The sequence below is a fragment of the Nannospalax galili genome, unplaced genomic scaffold, assembly GCF_000622305.1.
Source record: "Nannospalax galili isolate Female #2095 unplaced genomic scaffold, S.galili_v1.0 scaffold88, whole genome shotgun sequence".
In the NCBI taxonomy this organism is placed as follows: Eukaryota; Metazoa; Chordata; class Mammalia; order Rodentia; family Spalacidae; genus Nannospalax; species Nannospalax galili.
The window spans coordinates 524,646-544,354 of record NW_008358908.1 but is presented as its reverse complement, the minus strand read 5'-3'; the positions used below and the strand labels follow the sequence as shown (position 1 = coordinate 544,354).

General features: G+C 39.0%; 1 protein-coding gene across 1 annotated transcript in view; it reads left to right on the top strand.

Moving 5' to 3' along the window:
* Positions 1 to 15,965, top strand: part of Eif2ak2 (eukaryotic translation initiation factor 2 alpha kinase 2) — a 45,654-nt gene extending 29,689 nt beyond the window's left edge. Inside the window, exons 11-16 of the mRNA XM_008822598.3 lie at positions 1,596 to 1,715; positions 4,376 to 4,556; positions 6,705 to 6,836; positions 13,786 to 13,887; positions 15,572 to 15,628; positions 15,707 to 15,965. Of these exons, the coding sequence (XP_008820820.1) occupies positions 1,596 to 1,715; positions 4,376 to 4,556; positions 6,705 to 6,836; positions 13,786 to 13,887; positions 15,572 to 15,628; positions 15,707 to 15,829 (715 nt within the window). The 3' untranslated portion in view covers positions 15,830 to 15,965. The remainder of the gene's footprint in view (positions 1 to 1,595; positions 1,716 to 4,375; positions 4,557 to 6,704; positions 6,837 to 13,785; positions 13,888 to 15,571; positions 15,629 to 15,706) is intronic.
* Positions 15,966 to 19,709: the final 3,744 nt, after the last annotated feature.

Below are 19,709 nucleotides of genomic sequence, written 5' to 3'. Positions count from 1 at the left end.
AAAAAAAAAAAAAAAAAAAAATCAACATATCATTGACCATCCTTTTGAGACAGTTTTGAAACTTGAAGCTACAGAATCATATGATTTAAGGTGATCTTTGAGGTTTTCTTGATTCATTTCCTGATGCTACAGATGAGGAGACTGAAATCAAAATATGTAAAATGATTTATTTTTGAAATTTAATTAATTTTTATTTGTGTGAATGTGTATATGCCTGCTTGTCTGTACATGCACCATGTGCATGCAGAACCTGCAGAAACCAGGAGTGGGCATCAGATCAGATACCCTGGAACTGGAGCTACAGACAGTCATGGGCTGCCTGATATGGGTGCTGGGAACCAAACTCCTCTCCAAGTGCTCTTAACTGATGAGCCATCTTTCCATCCCTGAACTGATTGGTATTTGTTCTGATAGTCTATTATTGCATAATACATTACTCCAAAATGCACTGACTTAGATATGGAAATTTACTATTATCTGCCATGGCCCTGAGGGGTAATTGTGCTGAGGAGGGCAAGCCTCACCTGGGGCTCCCAGCGTTCAGTCAGGCCTTTTGAAAACTTGAGTAGGCTGATGGGTGATGCTGGCTGTGGACAGGAAACCCAGTTGGGACTGTCAATCAGATCACCTCTACCTGATTTTATGTCGTCTGGGCTTCTCACAACTTAGAGACTGAGTTTCAAGAAGGATTGTCCTCAGAAAGAGTTATCCAAGAGTCCAGGAAGAAAGCCTCTTTTGATCTGATCTTAGAAGTGGCAAAATATCACTTTAACCACATTATATTGGTTAAAAAGCACTAACACAATCTCAGATTCAAGGGAAGGCCAAACAGACCACTGCCTTTTAATTTCAACAGCAGGTGTCCAGGTGGGGAATAGAACTGAGGACTGTCTTTGTTCAGTATTTATTCTAGGCAAGATGGAATTTTAGAACTCTTCCCCTGGAATGTCAACCCACTGTGTTCCCACTGCACCCCATTGCTTCTGATGTTAGCTTTATATTTGGAAACATTACTCTAGAACTATAAAAGTATTTACAGGCTTTGCCTAAAGAATTTCCTATCTGGAACTTGTGGTTATAGTCAAGAAAATAACAATCACAGTTTCTTAGCTCATGGGCATACAAGGTTTCATGGCATCCAGTGAAATTTCAGCTTCTTTGCATAGGTTATTTCCTTGCTGTATATTGGTCACACATTGAAATGTATTCATTAGGTCTTGCTTGCTGCCTGAGTTACCCACCCTTGCTGCCCAAATGGAATTTGCTTGTGAAATCCAAATATTTTAATACATCTTAAAAAAAAATACCAAATATGATTTAGCTACTGAAAGTTGTATCATTAACATTTAAAAGACTATATAAATGATTTTTAAACTTTAGGCTGCTTGGAATCTTAGAAGCCTTTTATGTTGAGAGTGAGAACAGCAGTGCTTTCTCTGCCTATTCCTTTGAGTTCCCCTGGCTCTCATACTCAAACTGGAACCCCAGCAGCTGTGGACCTAGGGAACCTAGGTGTTGCCTCCTGTTACTTGAGGTGTTCTGTAGTTATCAGAGATGCGTAATAATGTGTTTTTCTTCTTGTTCCTTTTAACTAGGAAGGCAGAGCGTGAAGTAAAGGTTCTGGCATCACTTAACCACGACAATATTGTTCATTACCATGGGTGCTGGGTTGGAGTTGATTACGATCTTGAGAAGAGCTTGGATTATGGGCCAAGGTCGGTAAGAAGAAATTCTCACAGCCATAAGTTGATGAAATCCTTTTGAAATGGGGAGAAAGAGCATCCCCTAGAGGGTTCTTAGTCTCATTCATAAAATAATTTAAAAACGGACCCAAACGGAAGCTTTTACAATTTTATTAGAATTTTAAAGAAAAAATCCTTGGGGAAGACGAGGTGGTAATCTTGGCAGCTGCCTTGAGGAGGTGAGTGGTGGGAAGAAAGAAAAAAGCCATGAAGCCATATGGGTTTAGACCCTGCATAGGAGATCAGATACGTGGCTGCCTGGCAGCCACATGGCTGGGAGAAGGAAGCTTTAGAGAAAAAGTAAAAAAATACAAGATGCCAGGGGCAGCCCAAAGCCTTAAGAAGAAAGGTATGAAGAAAGGGGGAAATTACGCCTTTCTTCAGAAAGGCGGACAGACTTTCAGACTACATAACTGTGGCTCATCTGGAAGTTCTGTGCAGGATTCTAGGCAGGAAAACTCGCTACCTCACTAATGCACCAGGTATTCCGCCCATCTATTTAGCATAACTTAAGGTGAACCTGCCTTCCTAGGGGTGGTTCTAGCACCAGGTGATTGACCAGTGAGACTGAAAAGGTGGGTCTGCCAACAAATAGACCAGGGATTTAATAGTCTTGACCAGTTAAATTTATGGGGCTTTTTGCTACTCTAACACTTTTAGTCATGTATTGTGTGGGGGTCACTGGACGGAGCCATTGGTATCACATTCTTTTATCAGAATAACCTCTGGAACATGCAGAGGGCTCTTGTACTGCAGGCAAAGAGACAGTGAATAATCTTTCCCTGTTCTTCTCCATCCTCCAAACTTGCTTTTCTTTACTTCATTTAGTTTGTTCCTTTGTTTGTTTGTTTGTTTGTGTGAGACCTGGTCTTGTTAGAGGTGGTCTGGTACTGACCATGTAAACTCAGGCAGTTCTACAAGCAGTCTTCCTGCTTCAGCTTTTCAAGGGCTAGGAGTCCAGGCATGTGTCACTACTCCCAGCCCAAACTTACTTTTAAAAATCTTTTTTTTTTTCTTTCTTTTTGCATGGTGTGATGGCACATGCCTTTAATCCCAGCACTTGGGAGGCAGAGGCAGGAGGATCTCTGTGAGTCCAAGTCCAGCCTGGTCTACATAGTGAGTTCCAGGCTAGCTAGGGCTACCAGGAAACCCTGTCTCAAAAAGACCCCAAAAAATTAATTAAAAATCTTTTTGTTTTTGTTTTTGTTTGTTTGTTTGTGAGACAAGGTCTTCCTATAGTTCTGGCTGGTCTAGAACTCACCATGTAGACCTGGCTGGCTCCAGTCTCACAGGAATGCCTGCCTCTGCCTCCCGAGTACTGGGATTAAATTCATGTACCACCAAGTCCAGCTTGTAATCTTTTAATGTCTTAGTTGTTTTCAAAATCCCAGGTTTTGCCTTCCTGACTCCATTGTTCAACATATGAGTATGGTCTGTATCCAAAGACTTCTTCCACAGCTACTAAAACTTTTCTGTCCTTATTTTCTGAGGTGACAGGCAAAGCATTTCTGGAATGCAGCTCCACTGTGGTGGAGTGGTGAGCTGTGAGGAGGACTCCTGTTTACATCACTCAAGCATTGTTTCAGCTCAGGCCCCTCAGAAGGAGTGGAGAGCCTTCAGAACTTGCTTCTGCCCTTGAATATCATCCAGATTGGTGGGGGGGGGGGCAATCTTCCTGAAATTTTCATGTCATTGAGGACCTCGCCCTTCACCATCTCCTTCTAAGCAGCCTCATCTCTACCATTTGCAATAGAAAACTTTGTCATTGATTTCAGGAGTTACTGATCATTAGTATACAAGAGAATTCTTTAGCTCTAAGCAAATTATTGGTTACATCTTCATATTTTCTAGATCACATATGTCCAGAGAATAGGAGTTAAATATTGAAGCCAACCTAATTCAGAAGAAAATATGAGCTATGGTTAGCAAAACCAGTCCTCCAACTTACATCTCATAGCAATCAGTTTGTTAGCACTTCTCTAAGAGTTTCTTAACATGCTATCATCTTAGGTCTGTGTTTCTTCTACCTCTTGTAAGAGACTATAATCTCCCTGCTGATAAGGATAGTACATAAGTCATTTTCTCATTTTTAGGTATCTTTTATAAAATGGATGCTTCATCAATTGATGATGAATTAAAATTCTTCAAGATGTCTTTCTATAATAATGAAATCTGGTTTTCTGCAATTAAAACTCTTATTTATATCTATTAGCAGAAGTGATTAAGGATCTTCAGCATTAAAGAATGGATGGGCTCGTACTTCATAGCCAACTAAGTTCTGGATACTTGGGAAATTATAATTTGTGTAAAAATGGTTTATTATATTTTATTTCAAGTTTATTATATTTAGATTTCTGTTTTGGGATGTGTTTTGGGTTTCATAAGAGGACATGGTAGGATTTAAAAAAATTTTTTTTTGGTCTTTTTGAGACAGGGTCTCCCTGTAGCCCCAGCTGTCCTGGAACTCACTATGTAGACCAGGCTGGCCTTGAACTCACAGAGATCTGCCTGTCTCTGCCTCCCGAGTGCTGGGACTACAGGCATGTGGCACCACACCCGGCGAGGACATGGTAGGATTTTTTAATAAATTAATTTTATTGCTAGTTTTAATGTACTATGAATTTTGTATCCAGATCAAAGACGCAGTGCCTTTTCATCAAAATGGAATTCTGTGATAAAGGAACATTGGAGGGATGGATGAAAAACAGAAAACACAATGAATCATACAAAACTTTGGCTTTGGAATTATTTGAACAAATAACCACAGGGGTGCATTATATACACTCAAAAGGTTTAATTCATAGAGACCTTAAGGTAAGTGGAAAACGTATCTTGTTATTTGATAAATAAAGAATTTAATAACTTAAAAATTTATCTTCTCTAGTTTTAGATTTGTGACTGATCAGCAGTCATGATGAGATAATATCTCTGATCTGCTGAGGTTAAAATGGTCCTGGAACTTACCACAAATGCCATCCCATGCAACTACTCAGATCTCTAGGGCTGTTGAATTTAACATGACAATGGTCCTATAAGAAATCTTATTCACTTCTGCTTCTGTTTATCTCTATAGTCGTAGCCTAGTTGTAAACACTACCAGCTTTCCTATACTGAACATTCCTGTGAAAATGACTGTTGTGACTGGTATGGCCTGGCGGCTGCTCTGGCCCAAACACTACTACATGGTGTGTTCCCCTGTGGTCCAGGGAAGTGCTTCCTAATCGCTCAGTCATTGCTCCTGAGGGCAGTCACAGATACTGGGTTCAGATCTAAATATTCAGAAACATCATAAATTCAGACTCCTGTTTCTCAGAGTTTGGTTATAGCCACATGTGGGGTAGCAATTTCACTTGCAAACCCAGCACAAGCTTTACATTATGACTTTAGTATAGTCTAGGAATGTTTTCTCTCCATGTCCACCCCTCACAAATCTCCACCTTCTACCTCTGTTACTGACTTGACTTCTAAACCAGTAATTGAATGTTAAAGTCATTGCTGGTTTCTACACCGGGCTTCCTAGCTCCTTTCAGCCTTCCCCTGACCTCCTCATCTCTTCCCTTGCTACTTAGCTTGGCCCTCTCCTAGGTGTCTTTGTATGTTGAGCCCAACATTGTGTTGAAAATCTAGTCTTTGCAAGAATGGCAAAATATTAACTACACCCCACCTTCCTGTTTTCATAGTCTTTACAATAAATAGAGTTGTATAGCAGATGAGGCCACTATTTATTCACACACACACACACACACACACACACACACACAATTTTTAAAGAAATGCTTGGGCTGGTAAGATTATTCAGTGGGTAAAGGCTCTTGTACAAGCCTGGCATTCAATTTCTAGAACTCACATAAAGGTGGAAGGAGAAAACAACTTCACAAAAATTGTCTCGTTGCAAGTCCAAAGTCACCAGTTTTTATGTGCACATGCATTATGGCATAAATCCATGTGCATAAATGGTAACAGTAAGCCAACAATTTTAAATATGCTTAAAAATTGCTTTTTCGGAGGGCTAGTGTTGAAGTTCATCTGTGAGGGTGCTTGCCTAGCATTCACAAAGCCCTCAGTTTGATCCCCAGCTGTGCATAAACCAAGAACTGTGGCTCAAACCTGTAATTCCGGAACTCAAGATGTAGAGGTGAGAGGGTCAGGAGTTCAGGGTCATTCTTGGCTACATAGGAGGTTTGAGGTCAGCCTGGGATACATGAAACCCTGTCTCCAAACAAAACAATACCCCACAAAACAACAGCAGCAACAAAAATAAAAGCAAAAACCACTAAGACAAAAAGAATTGCATAGGAAAGGTGTTTTGTACTAGAAGTCAGCTTCCAGTTAACAACGTGAGGGGGATACACTCATTAACAAATATCCCAGCACTTGGGAGGCAGAGGCAGGCAGATCTCTGTGAGTTCAAGGCCAGCCTGGTCTACATGGTGAGTTCCAGGACAGCTGGGGCTACAGGGAGACCCTGTCTCAAAAAGACCAATAAATAAATAAATAAATAAATAAAAATTGTCAGAGACCTGGAGAAATTGACATTAAAAATAAAAGCTCCTGGCAGAAATTCTGCACAGGATCTTGAATTCACATTTCCAACATTCCCTCAGGTGGGTGTCCGGCCCCATTCTGGGATGAGGAAATCTAACTCCTATTCCTTGAACCACTCAATTAGTATATCATATTCAGAAGAAAATCTGGCTCATGTCCAGCCTCTGGCCCCGCAGAGTGAATGTACCTTTTGCTTGTCAGCTGTTCTGCTATTTGGGAGCAGGTTATAACCCCAGCCACCTTTGCTGCCATTAAAGGTCTTTTCTCCTTCCTTTAGCTGGCATTTTAAAGATCTGTGGTATTAAATGATTTGGGTTGCTGATAGGGAAGTAAATGCCATACAAGTCAGATAAAAGATGTTTTGGATGTGTGGTAATTGTATATATTGGTACATATTAAGTAAATCTTTTTCTATAGCCAGGTAATATATTTTTAGTAGATGAAAAGCACATAAAGATTGGAGACTTTGGACTTGCAACAGCCTTGAAAATTGACGATGAAAAGCGAACAAGGAGTATAGGAACTATGCTGTACATGAGTCCAGAACAGGTAAGGTCCAGTTCCTTTCCATTTGTGTGTATTTTACTTCTTAATTTCTACCCCCAATCCCCGTCTCTGTCTCTGGTACATTCTAGCTTGCTTTCTGTTGCTTTGATAAACACCATGACCAAAAGCAACTTGGGAAGGAAATGGTTTATGTGGTTTACAGATTATAGTCTCTCATGGTGGGAAGCCAAGGCAGGAGCTCAGGACAGGAACCTGGAGGTAGGAACCGAAGCAGAGACCATGGAGGAAAGCTGCTTACTGACTTGGTCCCAGGCTCACATTCAGCTTCCTTTTATTATACATCTCAGGCCCATATGCATAGGGATAGTACTGCCCACAATGCACTGGGCCCACCTACATCAATCAAGAAATGCCCCAGAGACATGCCCAGAGGCCAATCTCATGGAGACAATAACCCAATTAAGATTTCCTCTTCCTAGATGTGTCATGTTGGCAACCAGGATTGGCCATCATAGGATTTGTACACGTGTGTGGGGTATGTGTGTGTGTGTGTCTGTCTGTGTGTGTGTCTGTGTGCATGTGTGTGCATGAGCATATAGAGGCCAGAGATCGATTCAGGTATCTGCTTTCTCTCCACCATATGTGTGTACACATATATGTATAATTTATGTATATATCATATATATTATGTGTATATTATATAATTTACGTATATGTATATATTATATATGTTTTCTATTTTTTTTTATTTATTTTGTTGGTATGGGGTGGAGGAGATAGGCACTTGCCAGAGCATATATGTGGTGGTTCCTGAATCAAACTCAGGTTACAGGCTTGGAGGCATGGACCATTATTCACTGAACTATTTGGCAGGCCCTCCACCCGGTATTTTGAGACAGAGTCTCTCACTGACCCTGGAGCTCATCGATTTGGTTAGGGTGACTAGCCAGTGAGCTTCAGGGATCCCCCTATCTCTGCCTTGGGGCCCCCCTCCCAGAACTGGGGTAACAGACCTGTACCATCACACATAGCTCTTACATGGGTGCTAGGGACTTAAACTCAGGCTAACATGTTTGCCTGCAGGCACTTTACTTACTGAGTCATCTCCCAGATCTTTAAATTCTGCCTTTTTTGTCTTTTGTTTTACCCTGTGGATTTATTGAAGGAGGTGGATGAGACAGACAAGCATCATTTTGGCTGTTGCTTTCTTGGGTCATGTCTCCCATGAACATGGTGTTTGTGCCTCAGCTTGCTCTCATTCTTCATCAGTTTGTGGCCCTTCCTAAGGTTCACAGCCGTGGGTAGCACAGAGCTAGGGGTGTTGTTGCTCTTTTATTTTTAAACAAGGTCTCGTACTTGGGAGGTAGAGGCAGGCGGATCTCTGTGAGTTTGAGGCCAGCCTGGTCTACAGAGTGAGTTCCAGGCAGCTGGAACTACAGAGAGACCCTGTCTCTAAAAGACCAAAAAAAAAAAAAAAAAAAAAAAAAAAAAAAAAAAGCAAGGTCTCCCAGTAGCTCACCTGACCTGGAATTCTCAATGCAGACCAGGCTGGCCTTGATCCTCCTTGCTTCTTCCTCCTGAGTGCTGGAATTAAAGGCATGTGTCATCATTCCTGCCTCCTAGTTTCTTTAAAATAATAGACTCTTCATAGAAAATTAAAACATTACAGAAGTATATAGATTAATACTTGTGGTGATATTGCATTAAAGAAAGACTAACTCCTGGAATCATTTAAACTGGGAGTGAGTCTGATCTATTCTGAAGAGAAGTGTTCTGATTTCTCTCAGAACTCTCCCTTGAACAAAAGGCATACTCTGTTTATTCAACAGCCCACTCAAGCATGATGTGGGAGAGGAATGAAGAATCAGGGAGGAATCTTCCTTTTCCACTCCTACTGACATAGAACAGCAAACAAAACAACAAACAGATGCTATCAACCTAAGCACACATGTTTGCAACATAAGCTGGGGATAACTTGTTGCTTTCAGTGTGCTTCCAAAGTTGCTGCTTTCAGAGATGATATTTTCACAGTACAAACATATATGTTATTCTGGGCTTGGGGCAAAGAAGGGTCATGAGGAAGAAATAGGGAATGTAGTTTAAGATTAAAGCTATGTGTTTAGCTTAGCTTGTAAAAATGGATAATAAGAGGAGTCCAAAATCTGGCACATTTGTTTACATAGTTTTCCTAAAGGCTAGCTAAATTTGAATAATCTAATTACACAGCAGGAAGGCATATTAAATAGATAGTGCTAAATGACCTCAAAATATGAAGTTAATTTTGGTTACAGGGTTAGGTAAGACAGGAGGACTTCCCAAAAAAGTCATTTCCACAAAAAATAAAATATCCTCTTATAGTCCCACAAATTTATTATAGTATTTTTTATGATATATAATTATATATACACAAAATTTTTACATAAACATACATATATAAACAATACTATAATTTTATTTTATGATTTGAATTTTTTTTTTGCTCAACAACAAATCATAATCTTTTCTTGCTGGTACAAATAGATATTCCATGTCCTTTTTAATAAATACATTGTATTTCTAATTATAGAGATACCATAATTTAACTATTTCATTACTGAAGGGTATTTATTTAGAGGTTTCCAAAGTTATACATTACAGACTTGTTATATGTTCCTCTTTGTCTTTGTGTCCAAGAAGAAATATAGTTTTAAGATTTCCCTCATTATCCAGGGGGCAGGTATTGTTTCCAGGACATGCCCTAACTCCATAGTTCCCCAAATTTGTGAATTTCAAACTCCTTTCATATAGTAGCTTAGTATTTGCATATGATGTATGAATACTCCCTAGGACCTTTAATCATCTTAAAATTATGTATAATACCTAATATAATGAATGAAAATGCTGTATGCATAGTTGTGTAATATATTGTTTAGGGAGTAATGACTGCAGAGGAAAAGGGGTCTGTACATGTTCAATACACATGTGGTTTTGTTTTCAAAACTCACCTGCACATGATTGAATCTGCAGGTACAGGAACCATAGATACAGTAGGCTATTGGCATTTCTGTGATGATAATCTATGATAGATTCCTTGAGTAACAATTGCATTTCAAACATAATAAATGCCCTCAAATTGTCATTCAAAAAGTGATTTTATTAATAATCTATTAAAGTACACAAGAATGCTGCTTTCTCATCGTCTCAAACCAGTATACGAGTAGTCCTCAGTTTTGATACGTGAGAAATGGTTTGCAATTTTTCTTTGTATTTTCTAGATTTTTTTTGAAAAGTATGACACCTTTTCATATATTTATTTATGTTTTCCATAAATTCTCTAGTCATTTATTTCCTCATTTTTGTAATTAGAGTGTGTTTTGCTAATGTGTTTGCAAGAAATCTTTATGTATTTTGAGTGATGATTCTACATCTAAGTCTATATTTAAATCTTTTCTCCTTGTTACTTCTTTGTTTATGACACCATTTATGGAGCAGAAGTTTTTGTCGTTCTCATCTGTGGTTTCTTTATGACTACTAGTCTCATTTTTATTTCAGAGGCCTTTCATAGCAGAAGATGCTAAGAATATTTTTCTTTTTTCCTGATACTTTGATCTTCTTGAATTAATCTTGTATATGTATGTGGAAGGGCTGTAGCCTGATTTTTCCCCATTTAAAGATGAATAATTCCATTACCATATAGCAAATAATAAAATGCCATTTTAAAATTTTTATTTAATTTTTGTTTTATGTGTATGAGTGTTTTGCCTGCATACATCATGTGTATGCAATGCCTGTGGAGGCCAGAGAGGGCATAGGATCTCCTGGGCCTTGAATTACAAATACTTTTTAGCCATGTCATGCTGGGAACCAAACCCAAGACCTCTTCAAGAACAGCCAGTGCTCTGAGCCATCTCACCAGTCCCCAACTTTAAAATTAGTTGTATGTATGCTGAGCTTCATAAAGACAGTTTCAATTATATTATGTACTTTGAACATATCCCTCTCCCATACCCACACTTTTCCCTCTCCCTCTTCTGCTAGTCTCCTTCCTTCTTCTAGTTTTCTTTCTCTTTTCATATATATATATATATATATATAATGGATACATGTGGTTTTATGTATTTATAATATATAAACCTAGGCCACACAGATGAGAGAAAATGTGATGTTTTTTCTTTTTGAGTTGGGCTTATTTCTTTTTGTTTGGCAAGCTCCATTTGTATCATTTTTCCAGAAAATGATGTAATTTTGTTTTTTATATCTGAATAAAACTCCATTGTACATATATGTCACATTTTCTTCATTCACCCATCTGCTGATGGCCACCTAGGCTGATTCTGTAACTTGTCTATTGTGAATAGCACTGCAATACATATAATGCTCAGGTATCTCTGTGGTAGGTTGACAGAATCCTTTGGTTAAGCACCCAGGAATGGTACAGCTGAGTCATATGGCAGTGCTATTTTAGTTTTTTGAGGAATTTCCATATTGATTTCCATTGTGGCTAGACTACTCTACATTTCCATCATGAGTTTACAAAGGGTTTCTTTTCCTCACCAGCATTTGTTGTTATTTGTTTTCTTTGGAATATCCATTCTGATTGTGGTGGAATGGAATCTCAGAGTAGTTTTTATTTGCATCTTCCTGATGGCTAAGGGTATTGAATATTTTTCATATGTTTATTGGCTATTTGTTCTTCAGGTTTTGAGAGCTATCTGATCATCTTCTTTCTTCTTTCTTTTCTCCTTCTTTCCTTCCTTCCTTCCTTCCTTTCTTTCTTTCTTTCTTTCTTTCTTTCTTTCTTTCTTTCTTTCTTTCCTTCTTTCTTTTTTGTCTTTTGAGAGAGGGTCTCCCTGTAGCCCCAGCTGGCCTAGAACTCACTATGTTGACCAGACTGGCCTTGCTCTCAGATCTGCCTGCCTCTGCCTCCCAAGTGCTGTAAGTAAAGGTGTATGCCACCACATCCAGCTTTATGAGCTTCATGTATTGTTTGGAATGTTTGTATTCTTTTGGTATTTAGTTTTTGGGGGTTCTTTATATATTCTAGATATTAATCATTTGTGAGATATTTATCTAGTTAGGGTTTCTCCCATTCTGTATGCTGTCTCTTCATTTTGGTGATTGTGTTTTGTGTTGTGTAGAGGCCTTTGAATTTTATGAAATCCCATTGGTCAAATCTTGATATTATTTCCTGGACCTATTAGAGCCCGTTCCAGAAATCCTTGCCTATACCTATATCTTGTAGTGTTTCCCTTTAAAAATTTCAGAGTAAGCTGGGCGTGGTGTTGCATGCCTTTAATCCCAGCACTCAGGAGGCAGAGGCAGGCAGATCTCTGTGAGTTCAAGGCCAGCCTGGTCTACATAGTGAGTTCCAGGCCAGCTGGGGCTACAGGGAGACCCTGTCTCGAAAAGACCAAAAAAAAAAAAAAAAAAAAAAAAAATTCAGTTTTAGGTCTTACATTAAGATATCCATTTTGAATTGATTTTTGCACAGAGAGATAGAAGTGTAGTATTATTCTTCTGCATATCAACACTCAGTTTTCCCAGCACTATTTATTGAAAATACCATCTTTTCTCTGTAGCATAACTTAAAATCAAGCATGATGATATCTCCAGTATTGTTGTTTTTGTTTGGCTCTCCAGGGCCCTTTGAGCTTCTGTATGAGTTTTAAGATTGTTTTTTTCTCTTTCTGTAAAGTTTAATGTTGGAATTTTGATGGGGATTATGCTGAACCTGTAGACCATTTTTAGTACTATAGCCATTTTCAATATATTAGCCCTGCAGATCCATGAGGATAGGAGATCTTTCCATCTTCTAGTGTCTTCAATTTCTGTTCTGTTCTTCAGTATTTCAAAATTTTTCATTCTAGATGTCTTTCACTTCCTTGGTTACGTTTATTCCTAGGTAATTTTTAGACGCTATTATCAAGGAGTTTGTTTTCCTGGTTTCCCTCTTAGCATGTTCATCATTGGACTATAGAAGGCCTACTGAGTTTTGGATGTTGACTTTGTATCCTGCTACTTTACTGGAAGTGTTGGCCGGTTCTAAGAGGTTTCTGGTAGAATCTTTAGAGCCTTCTGTGCACAGGATCATGTTGTATATAAATGAGGAGAATCTGACTTCCTTTCCATTTGTACCTCTTCTATTTCTTTCTCTTGTCTAGCTCAGACTTAAGAACTACATCAAGTATGGGCAGAAAAAGTAGACATCCTTATCCCACTCTTCATTTGGGTGATCTGCTTTTCTACTTAGCAAACATTTGACTATAGATTTGTTAAATATATCCTTTATTATGTTATGTTTATTTCTAGTTTTTATTTTCCAGGGCTTTTAATTAGGAAGGGATGTTAAACTTTGTCAAAAGCTTTTCTGGATCTACTGAGATGATAATATGACTTTTTCCTTTGAATGTATTTATTGATTTGTGTATGTTGATCTATCCTTGCATACCTTGGAAAAAATCACAGTTGGTCAAGATGAATGATCTTTTTGATGTACACTTCAATTTGATTTGTATATATTTTATTGAGAATTCTTGCATCATATTCATCAAAGAGATTGGCCTAGGTAGTAGTTAATCTCAATTGTCAACTTGATGAGATCTAGAATAAACAGATTTTTTTTTTTTTTTTTTTTTTTTTTTTTTTCTTTTTGAGACAGAGTCTCCTACAGCCCCAGCTGTCCTGGAACTCACTATGTAGACCAGGCTGGGCTTGAACTCACAAAGATCCACCTGCCTCTGCCTCCCAAGTGCTGGGATTAAAGGCGTGTGCCACCATGCCCGGCCATAAACAGATACTTTTGTGACATTTGTAACTAAATAATTCTTTGTTTCAAAAGGCAGCTGGGCGTGGTGGCACATGCCTTTAATCTCTGTGAGTTCAAGGCCAGCCTGGTCTACATAGTGAGTTCCAGGACAGCTGGGGCTGTAGGAGATTCTGTCTCAAAAAGAAAAAAAAAAAAAAAAAAAAAGATTTATATCAGGTGACTAACAAAGGCTATTTTGGTCTCCAGAAGTCTTCACAAGAATATGGAAAAGAAGTGGACATCTTTACTTTGGGGCTGATTCTTGCTGAACTTCTTCACCCATGTGACACTGTTTCAGAAACAGTAGAGGTAAATAATCTCAAAGAAAGAATTCAGCAAATGAAAGTATCCGTGATTATCTTCCAAGCCCTGCTGCTGCTGTTGCCCTCCATGTGGCTGGGCTTGACTGTATTAGCACGTGATTGCAAGTGAAACAAATTTTCCCTTTCAAGTTTTGACAACTATTTTGTTAGAGATTATAAATGTTTGCTTTCTTTGGAATATGTAAACATCTCATAAGAATCCTATGAGAGTATACCAACAAAATTTCATTGATTGGAAAGAAGTTTCTGTGCTAAGTGCTACAATGGATATAAAAATAAACAAGTCAGTTTCTCAAGGAGTTCATACTCTAAGAGGAAAGATAGCATCAGAGAATACCTAAATATTTCACAAGACATGAAGTCTGTGGAAGCAGCTTAAAAGGAAGTTTCCTTTAGTAGGGGTAGAAGTTTCATGGAGGGGCTGGAGAGAGGGCACTTGGTTAAGAGTGCTTACTGCTCTGGCGGAAGACCCAGGTTTGGGGCCCAGCACTGACTGGTGGCTCACACAACCATCTATTATTCCAGTTTTGGATCTGACATCCTCTTCTGCACTCCACAGGCATCAGGTCACACATGGTGCACACACATACAAACATGCAGACAAAACAATCATACACATAAAAAAACAAAATCTTTTAAAAAAAGTTCCATGGAAATATGTAAGGTGGGACTGAAGGGTCATTTTTTTTGTTGCTTATTAATTAATTTAATTAATTTAACTGTGTGTGTGTGTGCATGTACTAGGGCATGTGTGTGACGGTCAGAAAACAAATTCAAGGAGTCAGTCTTTCCTTCCATCATGTAGGTCCTGAAGATCAAACTCAGGTTGTCAGACTTGGTAGCAAGTGCTTTTTACCTGCTGAGCCATCTCACTGATTGTTTTTAATAGTCAGAAGTAGAAAGCATGCAACCCCAGCTTAAAGAGAACAATGCGTAGTATGTGTTTAGGACCAGCAGGCAGTGTAGTTGTATCTGAAGGTGGTGATTAATGGGGCTGGAAAGATGGGTTGAGACTACATTGAGGAAAGAGTATGGACTTCCATTTTAAAAAAATATTTTATGATTATTATTTTTATTTTATGTGTATGAGTGTATTGCCTGCATGTATGTAAGTGCACCTATGTCCTACATAGCCTGTGGAGGTCAGAAGAGGGTGTCAAATCCCCTGGAACTGGAATTACATACAGATGGTTGTTAGCAGCCATGTGGGTGCTGCAAATTGAACCTGGGTCCTCTGCAAGAGCAGCCAGTGCTCTTAACTGCTGAGCCATCTCTCCAGCCCCAAGAGTGTGGACTTTCTTGTGTGGGTGGTGGGGAACCGTTGAAGGCAGTAGGCAGTTATATTAGTTGGAAGCTTAGGAAAGGGGGTTTCCAGGAATCAACAACTTTCTCTTCCCTAAGATAGGGATAATGAAAATATATATTGTACAGTGCTCCAAAACAGAAGGGAAACAACAGATACCATGCACCTAACACTTTAAAGTATTGAATGTTAAGAGTTGGATTGGTGTAGACTTTGGGGAGAGGAGTTCTGCTTGTTTCTTGACTAAAGAATCCTCAAGTTTTAGAAATATCCTAGATTTAGGGTACCCTTAGCCATACATGTGTTCTTAGTTTTTCTTTCCATGTAAATTGCTTCCTAATACATACATTTATATATTGTATTCAAGTTTTTCGAAGATATAAGGAATGGATTCTTCTCTCCTGATATATTTACAAGCAAAGAGGTAAGGGCTTACAAATGACCAGAATTTTATGTTCCCCCGGTTTGATTTCTTAGTATTGACTCTTAATTATAATTACAGAAAAATCTTCTACAGAAATTACTCTCAAAGGAACCCAAGGAACGACCTAACACATTTGAAATTCTAAGGACCTTGTCTGAGTGGAAGAATGTTCCAGAGGAAAGGAAAAGACACACATGTTAAGGCCTTTCTGCAAAAGTGCCCTGCTTCTCATATGTGATTTTCTTTTAATTATCTAAAATCTGATAGGGAATATGGTAGATACTTTCCTTTTCTTTCCTTAAGATTTTAGTGTATTTGCAGACTGATTTTTATTTTCTTTCATTTTTTTTTAAAGAGAGTTATGGGACTAGAGAGATGGCTCAGTGGTTAAGAGCACTGGCTGCTCTTGCAGAGGGCCCAGGTTCAATTCCCAGGACCCATATGGTGGCTAACAACTGTCTGTAATTCCAGTTCTCAAGAATGACACCCTCTTCTGTCCTCCACAGGTATTGCAGGACATGGGTGCACTTACATACATGCATATAAAATTAAAAGTAATAAATAAAAAATAAGTTATTCTAAGCTGGGCGTGGCAGCACATGCCTTTAATCCCAGCAGTGGGAGGCAGAGGCAAGTGGATCTTTGTGTGTTTGAGGCCAACCTGGTCTACATAGCAAGTTCCAGGCCAGCTGGGCTACAGGGAGACCTTGTCTCAAAAAGACCAAAAAAAAAAAGTTATTCTTTGATGGTTTCATAGATGTATATAATGCATTCCGATCATATGCATCCCCCACTCTCTTACACACTCCACCTCCATTAGTACCCCCTCTTCCCAGCAAGTCCCCCACCAAATTTCATGTCTTTTTGTCTTGTTTTTATTTTGTGACCCAGAGTTTAACCAGGGATACTGGCCTAAGCATGGGTGTAGAGCTATTCACTGGAACATGGGCAATTCACCTGGGACTCCCTTTACCCTAGTGGCTATCAACTGCCAAGTAGCTCCCAGGGGAGCAACTCCTTCATCAATGAACTGAATGCCTAAAATCATGTTTACACTTATTCTTTCCTAATCTTTTTTATCTTGACTTTTTTTTTTTTTTTTTGAGACAGGGTCTTGGTATGTAGCCCAGGCTGCCCTAGAACATTTGAGCATTGTACCCCAGATTTCTGAATGCTGAGATTACAGGCATGTACAACCATTCCCGGCTTCACCATTTTCTGAAGACGGGAGAGAAGACGGGAGAAAAACTCTGAAAGTTTCTTTAGAATAATTGATAAATTAATATGTATTTATTAAATGGCTACTGTTTCTAGGTCAAAAAATTGAAGATCTTAACTTGCCTTGAATAGCTTGCTAGCCAGTTGGGGAAATAATACCCATGAGAAAAAAATACCCATGGAAAAGTAAGTGGTACAATGACTTTGGAAAATAATTTCACAGTATCTACTGAAGTTGACATTGTTATATACCCCAAGTCTACTAACTCAATTCATATGTATACACCTGTAAGAATGTTCATAGAAACCCTGTTACTGTTGAAATGTGAATTATTCCCCATAGGCTTATGTTTGAATTCTTAGTTTCCAGCTGGTGATGTTTCAGAAAGATGTGAAATCTTTTGGACATAGGACAAAGCTAGATGATGTAGGCCATTAGGGGTGATCCTTGAGGGTTATAGACTGGTTCTGCCTCGTCATTGGTGCTGTGTAACAAGCAGTTGTTGTGTACTCCTGCCAACATGAACCAAGCCCTCTGCCATGCATTTCTTACCTTGAAATTGTGCATTTCTCATGTTGAAATTGTGAACCCAAATAAACCTCTTCTTCCTTAAGTTTCTTCTGTCAGGCAATTGGTCATAGTGATGAGAGGTAAAAATGATACCAGAAGTGGGGCTGTTGCTGCAATAAACATGACCATGTGGTTCTTTGGCCTTCAGAACTGGTTTGTGGGAGGAATGTGGAAGAATTTGGACCTGAAAGCTACAGAAGTTCTAAAATGCTTTTAGTAAAACTTAACAGGATATTCTGGTGGCAGCTTGGAAGATCAAATACTGATAGAAATGTAGACAGTGAAGGCAAGAGAGCAAGGATCATATTGGGAACTGAAATAGAGGACATTTATGTCAAATTCTGAAAAAGAATTCAAAAGTAATCCACTAATTTGTTTGGTGGAGGAAATTTCAAGAGAGCATAACATTCAAGCTCTGGTATGGTAGTTGCATGCTGCATTTAGTCAGGGTTATAGAAGGAATGGAGAAAGAATAGACCAGAAAGATGTGGAAAACATGCAGTTTGGGAAAGTGAGTGCCTTTAAAGAAAAGGTGCAGATAAAATGGCCATAACTGTTAAAGAGATTAAAGAGAAACCATGTACTTCACAATGTTGGTGCTGTAGGAAATGTGTCTCAAGAGCAAGATGACATCCATGGAAGGTGAAAATGCATTTGAAGGACTTTCATTTCAAAAGAGTGCTTGATGCCAGGCATGGTGGCATGTGCCTTTAATCCCAGCACTTGGGAGGCAGAGGCAGGTGTATCTCTGTGAGATTGAGGCCAACCTCCTCTACATGGTGAGTTCTAGCTCATCTGTGGCTACAGGGGACCCTGTCTCAACAACAACAACTACAACAACAAGTGCTTAAGAAGATAAAGCCTCCAGGGCACCCTGTTCAAGCAGGGCCATCTTGTGAAAAACTTTTCCTGTTTCAGCTGTGCAGACATTTGGAGACTGCTGCAGCCTTGGTCCAAGGTGAGAGTTTACATCTCAAGCTGGCAGCAGAACTTGACATCACACAAATGATGGTGCAGGCATTCAGAATGCAAGGACATTTACAGAAGTTTTCTCCATAGTTCTAGAAACAAGCCTACGATGACCAACAGTGTGTAGTAGGGTCTGAGTCCCCGAAGAAAGGTTCTGAGATGCTGTTGTGCAAAACTATGAAGATGAAACCTAAGTTTTAACAGAGACTCCAAAATGTTGGAAGTGATAGGAACATAGAATATCTGCTGCAGAAAGCTGTGGGCACCAAATAGAGGCAGCTCAAGAGTCTAGCAGGGATGTAGGTTGGGCTACCCAAGCTGGCTGGAGCTTAGATTATGCCACCATGTCCCCAGATGCTGGACATGGAACTACAGGGTCTCATTGCCCTGTTGAGATTTAGTCTTGCTTTGGTCGAATCTTTCCTTGCTGTTCTCCCATTCTTCCTTTATGGAATAGGAATGTTTTACTTTGTACCATTGTATGTTGTGATTTTTTTTAATTTTTATTTTTTTACTTAATAAGGACTCACAACTAAGAATTTCCTTTTGCCTCTCAGAATACTTTGGACTTTTGGACAGTGTTGACTATTAAGCTATTACGATTGTAGGAAATTTTGAAGTTGTACTGAGTGCATTTTGTATTATGAGATGGCCATGAGACAATGGGGCCCAGGATACACTCCTGGAGCCATGAAATGAGTCTTTTGCCAAGCCTTCCCTGCCACTACAAACTATTTTCTGAAATTGTAATGGAAAAAAAAAAAGCAACATAAAACTTTCCTTCCTTAAATTTTGTCATTAAAAAAATTATTTTTTTTTATGTGTATGAGTATTATGCCTGCATGTGTGTAAGTGCACCTGTGTTGTGCAGTGCCCATGGAGGACAGAAGAGGGCTCCAGGTAGGTGCTGAGAGTCAAATCCATGTCTTCTGCAAGAATAGCCAGTGCTCTTAACCACTGAGCCATCTCTCCAGACCCCAAGTTCTGTCATATTTTTAGTGACACCAAAAAGTAGCTAATACACCCTGTTTATAGAAGCCCAAACAACTACAAGCAACCATTAGTGTCTTAAAAAGAACGGATAAAAGATTTTTATTCATATATTGGTTAATGAACTGAATCTAAATGTAGTAACTGTATTTGTCAGCAGTGCAATGTTAGGTGAATAAAGATTTCAGAAAATACATACAGGATGAAACCATTTACATACCATTCCAGAACATGCAAAACATACACATTTTGTTGAGGAATCTCAACACATGGTGGGATAAAAGTACATAAGGGAGTGTGTGATAGTACATTTTAGGAGGTAGTTGGCTCCAA